Source organism: Aethina tumida, chromosome 4 (assembly GCF_024364675.1).
Source record: "Aethina tumida isolate Nest 87 chromosome 4, icAetTumi1.1, whole genome shotgun sequence".
Classification (NCBI taxonomy): domain Eukaryota; kingdom Metazoa; phylum Arthropoda; class Insecta; order Coleoptera; family Nitidulidae; genus Aethina; species Aethina tumida.
Genome location: NC_065438.1, coordinates 28,768,983 through 28,783,408, shown reverse-complemented (window position 1 = coordinate 28,783,408; position 14,426 = coordinate 28,768,983). Strand labels below are relative to the sequence as shown.

At 32.1% G+C, this 14,426-nt stretch overlaps 1 protein-coding gene across 3 annotated transcripts in view; it reads left to right on the top strand.

Moving 5' to 3' along the window:
- Positions 1–14,426, top strand: part of LOC109596126 (zinc finger protein ush) — a 114,165-nt gene that overhangs the window by 79,086 nt on the left and 20,653 nt on the right. Inside the window, exon 1 of one of the 3 annotated variants that reach the window (XM_049966166.1) lies at positions 733–980. The exons of the other annotated variants lie outside the window; for them this stretch is intronic. Coding sequence (XP_049822123.1) covers positions 884–980 — 97 coding nt within the window. The 5' untranslated portion in view covers positions 733–883. Of the gene's footprint in view, positions 1–732; positions 981–14,426 lie in introns of those variants that run through there. 3 annotated transcript variants of the gene reach the window in all.

Here is a 14,426-nt window from a genome sequence, read left to right as displayed (position 1 = left end):
ACCAGTTCTCCGATACCCCAAGATGTTATCTTTCCATGTAGGTGGCTTGTTTTTTAGAATTGTTACCACGGTTTCGTTATATAGCCTCGTATATGTAACAACAAATTGAATATGACTCCTTTAATAGACTATAATGAATTAAAATCCCATTAAAAACCATTTATTATGGACGATAACATTCAATTTATTATTCTACTCAATTTGTATATGTCAATTGATCGAAAGATGATCAGTCGCTAGTTTTAATTAAGTTTTATTTCAGTTTTATACAAATCAATGTTAATTAATGAAACTCCGGACCGGTCACTATCAATATTTATGTGAAATATGAAAGAATTCATAAAATGGATTTTATTTTATATAACAACATATTAAATGTGACTAAGTACACTAAGTAAATGTGCAATTAATGATTACATTTTATACATGTTGGAAACCCAAGCAAAGGGCTACACATTTTAAGTGGGAAAAATATTTCTGAGATACCACTTTAATTTAATCACATTTAATTTAAGAAAATATATTGTGACTGTCTTTTATCGTTATAGTATTTTCAAACCATGAGAATAATCTTATCCATAATCAAATACCCTAACCTAAATATACCCTCTTATCAGATTTTTATAATATCATCAACGGAAACTTTGTAGTATATCACAAACATCAAACATACCTTATCGGATCTGATAACGTATAGTGATTTTTGATGTGTATTTAAAGATTGTTCTGATCTGAACTCGGGTTCAGTTACTTCAGTGTGCCAGTCGCGACAATATAATGACAAAAAGAAATCGTTGCACCAGTGACGCGCACGTGTACCCGAAATACACTTATTCTTCGAAAAAATCGACGATAGTGACAACGAGTTAAGTAATTTCTAAACATGCTGGACATGATCCTCGACTATCAAGCGCCCATCAAACTATTCAAGAGGCGATATTTCAGCTGTGTCAACTTTCAATATATTGGGGATGAAAAAGGTTTGTTGTGGATGTTATTAGAACAAGTATTGTAGATGATGATATTACATCGAGTACTATGTTTGTAAGGGTTATCTTCACAGTTTATTGATCTGATAAACAATTTTATCGAGTTATATCTGGTGGTATTTTTATATTCATAACACTGCATTATTAATTTTCAGATTAATATTTCTCATTATCTTTATATTATTCCTACATAATATTTTGGACGTATAAAGGTAGTTTGTTTAAATTCAGTTAAAAAATGTATCATACAACTTTTACTAATACATGCATCTCAAATTATTATATATTATATTCTTATTAAAAGAATATCTTTTAAAAAAATATTGATGTCTAAAAACAACATTCAAATAAAAAGTATATTATCCCTTTTTAGAATTGTTAAACGTCACTTCATTTCGTAAAAAATATACAAATCACTGTAAAATAAAGAAAAAATTGTAGGTATTGAAAAAGTTATTCGTTTACATTTATACATTTAAATAACCAAACATCAATTTACTTAAAATGTCAATTACAGCAAACAGTATTTTATTAGGATATCTATATCGGTTCTTAGCCGATTGATAAATGAAAATTGGTAAAAGTAAAAAAAGTCGTCCTTTATCTAAAAAAATCACTTTTCGTTGACATTTCTCGAAGGAACAGATCTGAATATTTCAGTGAATCTGTGAATAAAGAAAAAGTTGAAGTTAGATATAACTTGGGTAACTTTTACTACAATAAAGCTAAATCCATAATATTGTTGTAACTATGAGATAACATAAGTTTAGCTATGGTTACATTATAGCAAAGATTATCTCCTCACACTTGGGTACGGTACCTTGTATTCTTTCATTGGTTATAAATTACACCCGGCAAACTTTCACCAAACCAAATAAAACTTGAAAAATACGTTGCCGCGCGAACAGGAAGAGACCAAGGCGTACATTCGAAAATGCCAAAGAGCACCGGATAAGTGTGTCGTGTAAATACATTGACTTATCGCCTGTCAGTTTCGACACAAAAAAAGGCGCGTAAAAAGTTGAGTACATTGTTATCTTCGCATCGCATTAGCGTAGCCGGGATGCCGTTTTTATCTGGCTGAAAAAAGATACGGAGTTTGTGAAGGGGGCAGAGGAAAAAGAAGGGAAAAGATATGAACGGTGATTCGTCCGCACTGGACGTTCATCGCTATCGCATTCATACAGCCTACCGAGATACGGCTAATTGCTCTTAAACCACCAGATGTCAGATGAGGAATTTTTCAACAGGATTAGTTGCGTATCCTTGTTAAGTTCTTAATTTTGAATTGTTACAGCTGGCTACTAAATTGATTTTTTCACTGATCAACAATATTAAACGGTGTTTATAGAACTGAATATTTGTATTGTATAATACTGCTACTATAATATTAGTGAGATTATATCTACAGAGATCTACTCAAAAAATCTATTAGTCAAAATAGAATAATTTGATTATCCTCTTATCGAATAGTATTAAGATACAATTTGTTGTGAATCCCAATTTTATTATTCATATTGTTATTCCAACCGAAAAGCGTTTGTTACGACTGAATTTTGAGAGAGACATCATGCACGACAGAGACAGTGAAAGTCTGCAAATTTGCTCCGTAGTGGGAATCATTTACAATCTCTGTCATGCAACTATCACTTTTAATATTTGCTTGCTTTAAGTCTCTATACGACATGTGGTCTTGCGTTGCCTTAAAAAAAACAGAACATCTTCTCTATTGACTAAAGAAAATGGTCATTGAGTAAGTTTCCATAAACAATCTGCGAGCAATAGCCAGTTGATGGTTTAGCCTCTTGATAAGTTATTAATATAACAAAATTTTTTTGGGTTAAGACTTTTTAAGTATTGTTCCATTGATGTTGTTCATCTTCAATAAATGCACTTACAGTATCTTCTCCAAATATATAGTGTACTTTGAAAGCTGATTTTTTAATTAAATACATTCTTTTAACAAAAAACAAATTTACGAAAATTGAATGAATAGACTAAATATGAACTGAAAATGCTAACTGTAATTGAATTTGTTTAAATATAATAAAAAATGTATCGAAATATACACTGAACCAACTTACTTATACTTTTTTGAGTGCCTAATTTTATTATTATACTTTTTATCTAAATCTAACTTCCTGGAGTATTACTAACAGTTTCATTAATATGAATGCGCTTATAAATTAAAACAAATCAGTAAAAAAGTCGCGAACATTTATGGATGCGGCTTGCTTGTAAATTTTATATTTGACATTGCTTTACCACGAACGGCGATAAGCACATCTTCTTGGGAGGTTCTCATACTAACGGCGATCATTTTAGGAGATTAACTATTGCGTATACGTACGTACAATGTAAAGGTATATATGTATAAAGAATATGTATCGTATGCATAACTAAAGAATCTTTGTATTTATGTGAATTGAGTCGGATCTTAACAATAATCATATATGCATATCTACTAAATGCGTAAATGTGTTCTATCAGAGTTTATATCTAAGACGCACGAAGGTAAAAATTGTAACCCTGAAGAATGTTTTGTATGGATAAAATACTTATATACATACAATACTTGTATTTATAATAATATTTTATTTGATCCAATAGGTAGTTTATTAGAATTTATATACCTTAATATTATTGTGAATAGTTATTAAAAATAGATAAGTAATAAGTAGATTAAACCTAAATAGACATTTTAAGACCAGGGTGCGCTTGTATAAACCTTATTCATGCTACGTATTTTCCTTTGTGTGTGATGTCATCTAAACAATATTAAAAGATGGAAGAGATTGTGACTTAATATGTATCAGATGGTATAAGTCAGTAAGTACCGTATAGAGATTATTGTCATATGTTAATTTGTGATGAATTTAACAATATTAGCATTGGAATAAAACATTTAAAAAAATAAGCCTCTATTTATTTGAATTATAAATTTGAAATAATGATCATTATTGTTATTATTATTATTAAGCTAATTGTGATTAACGGAGTTGTCGATGTCAACTTCTTTTATAAATATAAATTGTCCCTAAAGAACATAATGGTAATTTGATAATTTCATATTTTTGATAGAATGTTATCTCAAGTTTAGATTAATATCACTTAAATTGGGAGTTCGTTAACATTTCGTGTAAAATACTATTAAATCTCGTTATCCATTACGACTGATTACTTGAGTAACAACAACACTTCAAATTTTTAAATTTACTCATATTTATGTAGTAATAATAATAACAATAATAATAATAATAAAAATAATATATTATACTTTATCTTTGCATCACTTATATACTTCTACAGCAGTTTAAACTTCCAAACTTTATATCGATTGTTTTGAAGTAGTACCAACAGAAACGTTAGTTGCTCAATGATTTAAAAATTTGTATATAATTCTAGATTTCCAACAGAAGAATTTTACTTTAGTATCCATAGAGATAAACTTGAGTATTCTTAAAGATAAAACAATCATCTATATGAAGCCTGAAAAACTAAAACACTCGATACTATTTTTGTTCAATTATTGGCAAATTTTCAACCAATATACAATGCATTGCATTTTTTAACATGACTATTTCATGGTGACTTTCAATCGACATTCCAATTTGTGAATTTGTCTTCAGTATACCTCATAATCATCGCATTTGAAAGACCAGTGCGATAATTCTCTTTCCAACACACATAGCCTCATTTAAATTCTGCTCGTCAATATATATATACAACACTTACAAGACTACCCTTATATCTGCTATTAAAAAGCTTATGCTTTTTTGTATAAAAAAATAGACTAGAAAGCTAAATTTGAATAATTCCATTTATCAGAAATTGGGACAAAATCAATCATGGTGCCAAAGACAAGGCAAACAAATTTGTTCCTTGTTTTTTCCTAGACAAATCGTCATCTATAAAGAACTAGATTACTGTTGACATGATTATCTTCAAACGAAAATATGATTGTGTCCAAAATAAATCCTTATCTATTCCAATTTGAAAGTTTTAACTTAATATTAATATTTTCACGTGGTTTGCATAAATTTTAAAGGAAAATGCAACGCCGTAAAGTACATGTCCCAGTGTCGGTAATAACACCCCGCAGACAATGATAAGCACGATCAGATAGGCGAGTATATATATCATATCACAATGGCAAGGCAAAAATGATTACGGGAGACGTTCCTTCCTATATCGCGGCAAGCTCGGTCGGTAATGTGAATCACGCTCTGCCGGTTCTTACACTGGCTTCTTCAGCCGTTGATTTATGTGTTCCTACGCGAATAAATCTCTCAATTATTTCACAACCCGACTTGTACTTGTAAGTACATCCAGACCGCACTTGTATCCAATTGATTCATTTGGACGGGACTGCCTCGTTATGAAAGGCACGTTTTGATTGCGGGGGGACATTAATTAACCTCTACATGATTTGTGGGGAATACCCGATTGTATTGACTTAATTAAAACCATTGTAAGATTTAGTGCTTCCTATACACGGCGTTGTGAAAGGATATGGTATTTGTTTCAAGTTTTATTATTACAGGACCAGCGAATAAATCAAATTGTTGGTCACAAATAGGATATAGTTATCCCCAAAATTGCGTCAATAGTTATTAGTTTATCTTGCCAAATAGACAAAACCACTTAACGCATTGGAACCATCTACAAACATCAATTTACGATTGACTTTTATCTGAATGCAAATATTTGTAGCCATATGAAGGATTCGTATATGGGTCTGTGGTACTTTAACGGCCACATATTGATTTAATATACACCAGAATAGATTTATTGTGAGATGTCTTTTGCGCATTAATAAAATACAATGTAGCCTCGAGTAAATAGCAGATAAACTTAAGTAATGCCTTTATGTATTTTCGGTATCTTAATGGAAGAGGATTTTCAAATATGATAAACTAATATTTATATTCAGATTACCCATAGACAATCGCATTGGCGTGCAAAAGGAACGCTGAAACGCCACTCGGTTTTAATCTTGCCGAGCGAATTTTATCTCTAAGAGACGAAGCATCGCTTATCAAAATACCGCGATTGAATCTACAATACGACGTCTCAGAAATTATAACGGACACTTTGTTTCATAGATCATTAAGTTAATCAGATTGGGACGCACACAACCACTTTGCATTTTAATGAACATTCTTTTTATGTCTGGTCGGACGATATTGTATGAAACGTAGATGCAGTCAATATTGGCAAGCGTAATGGAACTCGGAACAAAATATTCTTTGTTCTCATTTCGTCATAATAACCAGCCCAAATCTCCCAATAATAACCATCAGTTAAAATAAAATAAAAATCGTAAATCAATGTAATTTCAATTGGTAAAGGAAAACCAAAAACGGCGGCCTAAGCAGTGGCGGCGACTACACTAATGGCGTATCATTAGGACTCAGGTAATCTGCGGCACACTTTTTCTAAAACCGCAAAGATAAAAATAATAAATCATTGTGGTCTTTCTGTTCGGCTTTCCTCTTCATGCAATTCTGATTACGGTGCACACGGTGCCTTCTGCCGATAGATAAAGCACTCAGGCCCCCCGTAACTTTTATCATCGGTCCCGAACAATTCGTAATATATGAACACCGGGAGTTTCATTTCATTAGATGCCGCCCCCACCACGTACATTATCGCGCGTATATACTGATATTTTCTTCATTTTTACATCATTAGGGCAATGTGTGATAAATAAATGATGTGTACAAACCCACGGCTTCGCTGATAAATAGTAACGACGTTATTTGTTATTTTATTTTATTTTTCTGTAATATTCAGTGTCACATATATATATATATATTTTTTTGTTTAAAGGTATGTGATATCTTGCTTCGACCGTTCGTAAGTATATAAAGCTCTTTTTAAATAGCTGAGCCAATGACCTAGTTAGTATTTATCAATCGTCTTCAAACGGAATGATCCAAGCTATTCAAGTTGATGTAAACATAAATGATCAAAACTAGAAATTTCTTTTGCGAATTTATATTTTTTCCCTCCCCTTCAGATTGGCCATATGCAACTTAGTCTCTATAGATACTATTCTCAAAACATTATAAATTGAAATAAACTCAAAACTGAAAACTTTTTTCGTATATTTAGGTATATTAGTTTTCACTTTCTCTAAATATAAATTAGAATAAATATGGGGGCACAAAACTAGAAACTTCTTTCATATCTTTATATTATTTTAATCTTTCCCAACTTTCTTCGAATAAAACTTTCAATTCTAAAAACAATATAAATTGGAATAAGCATTAATATCCAAAGCTACAAACATTTTTCACATGTTGTTTAACCCCCTTCCAGTAAATTATATATATATATATATATATATATATATATATATATATGATAGATTAGCGACTGTTAATCTGTCTTTTTAGTATGATTAAAACACTAAATTCACAATAATACGCTTTATTACAACAAACGTAGTTTAACCCTCGACATCTAAAGCTTGACTGCCCGGTTCTTTCTTAAAATCTGCCCCGATTATCAAATATAAACAAATCCTTCAGATTTGTTTACAAAACAAAATAGTCTAAATAGATGTGAGCCCCTTCTATAACACATTTATATTTTTTCTTAACGCTCTTCGAATAAGTCCTACTAATACTATTCTCAAAGCAATTTAAATTTGAATAAATATGGATGCTTAAAGCTAAAATCATACACATATATGTATCATTTTTATTTTTCCCATTTCGCTTCCAATAAGGCATATATGACCTAGTATTTAATGTTACAATACTCAAAGCTATACAAATTAGTACAAACATAATCTTCAATACTAGCAACTTCTTTCATATTTCTATAGGAGTTAAATACATACTTATAGACACATTTTTATCGTTTTCATTTTTCAAAAAGGAACAGTTTTGTTAAACGTTTTATGTTATTATTTAATTGATTATGATATTGTGGAGGAAAACCTTATTGTAATACTTCCAAGTGTAATAAAACGGGCAAAAACTGTTCATTACTACACAGAAATAAAAATCCATTTCTATGCAAAGTTATGAATGGTTGATGCGGCTCTCGTTTGATGGCAGCTCACTTGTTTTATGAGGCAGTTATATTTATGTATGCTGCCACCGACACCAGTTTTAAATGTGCAGTGCATGAAGATCGTTTTTGTATAATCTCAGGATCATCAGGTATTTTACGCCAGACGCTTCGACGAATGTGTCTCTTTAAAGAAATTACGCAAAACTCTTCATCTCATATGACTGTTATCTCTGACCCAAATCTGCACGGAATAATTTATCTTGATGTTTTTGCTTTGCAATGGCCACAAAAAGATGAATAATAGGTCGTCGACTAGATATGCCAGCTTTAAATGCAGTCTGGCGTTACACAAGTTTAAACACAATACACTGGTAATCACAACGCCACTTGTAATATTGCATTCGGAAATGCACATATAGATTTGTATATGCAGTTTTCGTAACATATTATTTTGAACTATTGGGGTAAACGTCTTCCTTTGTCAGTTGATAAATGTAAGACCGGACGCTCGATTGTCAGGTGGTTTGTTGTCGGTTCTTACACTTGTGCGATAAGAAGGAACGGTGGGTGTAGGTAAACTGACGTAATAACAATTATATCTTGGCTGGGAGAACGTCTTTCATTGCACCATTTAGACTGCAGTCTTTGTCTTCTAAGGTTTCTTATGCACAAATATATTCTGTACATAAGCAGATGCTAAAATTAGATCCAGTTGTAATACAACTAAATTCAAGCGATTGTAAGTTTATTATACAAATGTCCACTTGTAATTTGCATTAAGTAGTACTATATCATAATTTACAGACTCTTGGAATTGAAGGTGTCATAAAATGGTATGGAAAATGGGTAATTTAAAGTATTTATTAATCTTAATAATAAAAATAATAATAATAATAATAATAATAATAATAATAATAATAATAATAATAATAATAATAATAATAATAACAATAATAATAATAATAACAATAACAATAATAATAATATAATTTTCTAACATTTTCTTATCTGTCCTAGCAACTTAAATATTTTTGTTTATGTTTCAGAATAATGGAAATATTCAGTTTAAATTTGAATTCATCATACAAGGCCGAAATAAAATAATACCTTTATCTATATAAAGCATATTTTCCATTAAAATAATTATTTCAATTTAAATCTATATGGTTGGAACGTTTGTATATAATTATATAATTTTACATATTTCACACATCATTTAAATATTCAGGAAATGTGATGTAATTGACACAGGAAGCGCATCTTTAGACGTAGTTCATTAAGTATCATCTCGGTTGTTTATTGTAGGCATGTCTGCGATAGTGAATGTGCAAATACGTGTTCAAAATCCTTTATATCTCGACAGACAGGAACAATACTCGGAATACATCATTACCAAGTCTGTTCGTGTCTAAAGTGCAGTTTATAATTGCATTTCAAAGACTTGTTGCAAATAACAATACCGAAAAACTCTGATGATATACACTGAGTTCTTCACAATATGCGGCACATAGGAAACACGCAGTTTACTTAATGTTAATACTGCTACATGCAAATAATTGTTTACTTAGTTGCATAATTTTAAACAGTTATGTTATGTACATAAATGACAGTTTTGTAGAAGCACCTTTAACTAATTTGTCATCCAAAGAACTGTTAAGTTTATTTTCTTAACTGCTGATTGATATTGATAATTAAGGTCTGCTGAAACAATTGTGCAAGAGGCTACTATTTCAAACAGGTCAAGTACCAAATAGCTTAATATCTGTAGTTAATAATCTCAAAAAAAAACATAAATTGGAGTAGTAAATATCGATGCTCGAAACCAGAAAACTCTCTCCTATATATACCGAATAGAAAATTGTTTGATCCAACTGCATTTTGAGTAAGACACCAAGAACGAGAGAGGCAGAGACTTTTACTATCTCATAAATTATGTTTCTCTCAAAATTCAGTCGATTGGTATGTTTTTTGTCTTCGTCAACTGTTTTCCGTGTACATAAAAGATGATTTTATTATCTCTTTTAACTAATTTGTCTTGCAAACAACTGTTAGGTACCTCTTCTTAACTATTGATTGGGCTAATATCACTATATAAAACAAAACAATACAATAGTGTCCAAATTTATAATTAAAGTCTGTTTAAACAATTGTGCGATGGAGAATGGAAGTCCGCGCGTCAAAAAAGTGTAGAGTAGGCCACGACGTCGACCCGGCGTTATCGCCACGTCTAAGGAGAAACAGAAGAGCAACGCGACGCAGAGCGTCTTTATCAGCGGCACAGACCTCCCCGAGTCGACGCTTATCGCACCAGACCAAGCAGTAGCATACATGTTATCAGTGAAACGCCGCCACTATTAGAATATCTAAATATCCTTAGCTTCAGTCCGCACTTGGGGGGCGGCCGCCCGCCACCCGTTCGTCCCAGTTCTGCCCCGACGGTCCCCCCAATGCACCGCTGCGATAACGGCCGTCGCCACAGCCTTATTTATATTCATCAATGCTGCCTTATCAGTTATGAGCAGAAATGTTTATTAGAATATAGTCCCGGCGAGGTACGATGGACAGAAGGACGTTTTTCTTTTTTCTTCGTGGCAACTCGTTATTTTAAGTGGCCTAGAAAAGGGTTTGTTATATGTACTAAATATGGAAATTCTGGTCTGTCCGCATTTTTTATACTTATATGCTAGTATGGATGTTGAAATTTTAACTTTAAGTGGCTATTTGTCATATTTAATTGATTTATTATTTTCATATAATAAAAATATGTGTGGAAAAATAAGATATAAGAGCTGAATTTCACTATTACAATGTAAACAATACTTAAAATTCATGGATAAATGTAAAATTGAATCTACTTACAAGCTAGTCATTATAGAAATTACACTTAAACGACAACAAATGGAATTACTTTCTGATGACCGCAATGATTAGATTATGACATCAAAAATTATACGACTAAACATTGAATTTTCTTGAAGGAAAGCATTACAACAACAAGAGGACCCAAAATGCACCGTGGAGCGTCCTCAGAAGATATGCATGTCTTCAGTGGAGAATAGTCGGAAGATGTGCAGATAAGTCTCAATGACAATGTCCGTGGTACATTCAACATACAGAGGCGATAAGATTATACCAGAATGCAAACTTAGACTAACTCCATCCACTAGCTGTCTCACTTGCCCGGCTCCTTCAAACCGCGATAAGCAACTCTATATGAAAACTTGTAGTTATACGTGCGGGAAACGATAACATTCTTTTATCTGCTGCCACATTTTAGCGTCAAAGTTTTGTTCCGGGCTCCGTTGACCGACTGACTCACGACAAAAAGGCCCTTAATCAATTTTATAAACTGGGTTTTCATAAAATCTTTTTGCTTGTTAAACCTGTGAGTGAGTATCTAATGATAAACAATTGCAATTTTCATTTCCATCAAAAAGATATATCCAAGATAAAGTTCACTTGCAAGGCTTTACCAGTATTAGTCGACATATTGCAGACTGGGATATACTAAAGTGCTTTTCGTTATTATGATTATTAGATTGATAAAAGCACTACGTGCTTTTAACCGAAAACCGGGATCTGGGATTTGCATCTCTCTGATTCTATAAAATATCTTCTTCGCTGAAAAAATAATTACGTTTTATATGGCTGCATTAATTCGCCCCCGATAAAGGCACTCGGGAAGCAGCAGCCACTGAAGCGGGCGAGGATTGCATGTCGAATCTACCTTTTTCAGCTTTTCGAGTGGTTAACGCGTTAGGTTTTTGATTATGTCATTAAGCGAGATGACAGATAGATCACATTTTCACTCTCTTATACTTTACCGCTTTCCTCTTACGACAGCAATTTATTAGCGATTTCCTTTCATGCCTCGAGTCTGACACCTATCGATTACAATATTTACGATGCCCCCTTCATAAATGCCTTCTTCGCCTTCCTCTTTTCTGTGTTAAATATTTGCGTAACGCTTCTCGTAAATTTCATTATTAATATCTATCCACTAAAATTATATGCTATTTTATAAAAAATGTTTGCACTGAATCTAATATTATACATATGAATTATAGATACTTCAGTATCAATACTGTTAAAATAATTTTGATTTTTACACATATTTAATAGATGGTACTAGTAAAATCTATTATGCAATCCGATCATAAACAAAAGGTCCATCTGATGTGATTGTGATCGGGGCGTTCAAGAAAGTTTGACTTCAAAATACTGCTTCCATACGCCGAACTCAATCTTAATCTCGGCGTAAATCAAAAACACTTTAAAATATTACATGGCGGCGTTTTTCTTTTATGCCCTATCTCGATTCGTTTTTTTTTTTTTCTGTTTTTATCGTTTGAAATTTTAAACGCGATATGACTAAAAATGGGACGTATTGTAAAATTTTTTGAATTAATTCCGTTTCGGAGAGATGCCTATCACATGAAGATGAGTTTCTTTTTTATTATTCTAACTGTAAACATAAAGTGGCTCGGAAAATATGCGCAGCTACACTTGATGGTGACCTTATCATTTGAGGAATGTGATAAAACCGACTTCTTGCAGAAATAACATCTAAAATTTATTTTTAATTAATTTTTTCTAGTTTTATTAAACAAATTATCTCTATATGCTTATAGCAATTATTTGGAAATTCTCATATTCATACTAAAGTATATAGTATAATAATAATCACTAACTGAAAAACTACTTTCCTTCCAGATATTTTCAATTAATATTATTTTCATCTTCATTCAATTTGATAATGTTTTATGTGGGTCATAGTTAATAGATAATCCGCGTGAATTTCCACTACTGCAGAAATTAACAGAATTAGGTCAAAAGACACTGTATTATTCTTGAATTTTTATAAATAGCAGAGGACTACGGTACCTTCAGACTTGAGTTGTTGTTATGCTATAGAAATGTTCAATTTTTCGTACTATAAATCAGTTCGTCAAACGTAAATAGAATTTTTGACAGTATAATTTTAAGTATTATAAATAAAATTTTAACGTACTTTGTGTTTGCATATTTATATAATCCGGAAATAGGTCCATGAAAACTCTGTAAATAGTGAATGTAGAAGAGACAGATTAAAACAAACTAAGACGAGTTTTGTTCAGCAATTCAATTATTCAAACAGTCCGCTTTTGTTGTGAAGTAAGTACACATAATAATTTGTAGAATTGTATTTTATGTTCCGCAATTATAATATGCAATCTCTGTTAAGCAAATAAATCAGTGTTGAAGTTGGATGTCAAACTAGATGTTGTTAAAATATTAATGAAATAAGAACTATAATTTTGACTTGTTTTAAAATATATAATTCTATAATAATAAAAATATAAAAATAATATTAACTGATTAAAATACTGGTACGATGACATTAGACGTAATGAGTCCTTCGAGGATATTTTCGACTTATGGTGATAATTAATGTTATCGTATTGTAGCATACATGAAAAAAATTGACACGCAACAAAATATTTAACGCAATGTATTTTGAATGTCATTTAATTAACAAGAATGTCTTAAATTTTAAATATTTACGCATTTAGGACAAATTACTTGTTTGGACGTTGGCAAATTATAATGTTATTTTCATTATACACCGTTTCGATATTGACAGACTCAAATCGATTATATTATAACGATAAACCGAGTTCAGTAAATGTACAGTTTCTTATCAGATTTCATGCAAAATTATCATTATACAGGAAATATGCCAATCAATAAATCACAGGCATTAACTTCGACATTTATACCTGTGTGGTCTCCATAAATTAAACATGTCATGGGCTAGATAGTAATATTTATAGCAATAGTTTATCGAAAAATTTAACCTTAAAAAAATGTTGAGGGTCATACGACCATCAACAAACATTGAATATTTTGAGCCACTATTGAACTATACAGTTCCGATTGAATTGGGACTCAGGTTATCTTGGGTCTGAAAATTAATTTCTTTTTGGATGCACATTGCAATATTTCGCTGGAGTTAACCGGAAGTTATCGGAATGGCATATACCAGTTCTCAACGGATGGCATTATCTTAACTGTTGTTTTCTGTAGAGTGTTGGTATTAATCAGGGCGTTATCAGGAGGACATAAACACACGTATGTGTATGTGAGACGATGCGGAGCGGCGATAGGTGTTCATGGGGGCGCCTCTGCCCCCCATTCCTGTACGGGTGTGGGCCTGTGCCGGGGCCGATAGCGAGAAAGATACGAGGTGGAAGTAGGAAACGAGACGATGTAGATAAGAAAGTAATATTGCTGCTGGTTGCTTGAGATAACGGCCGATATGACCTGCACACCAGCGCTGGGGGGACGACGCGACACTCGAACGCGGTGCACTGACGACTGCCGCCGCGGCGGCTCCTCTCACCTTGACACTCGCTCCTCTATTACCGGCGA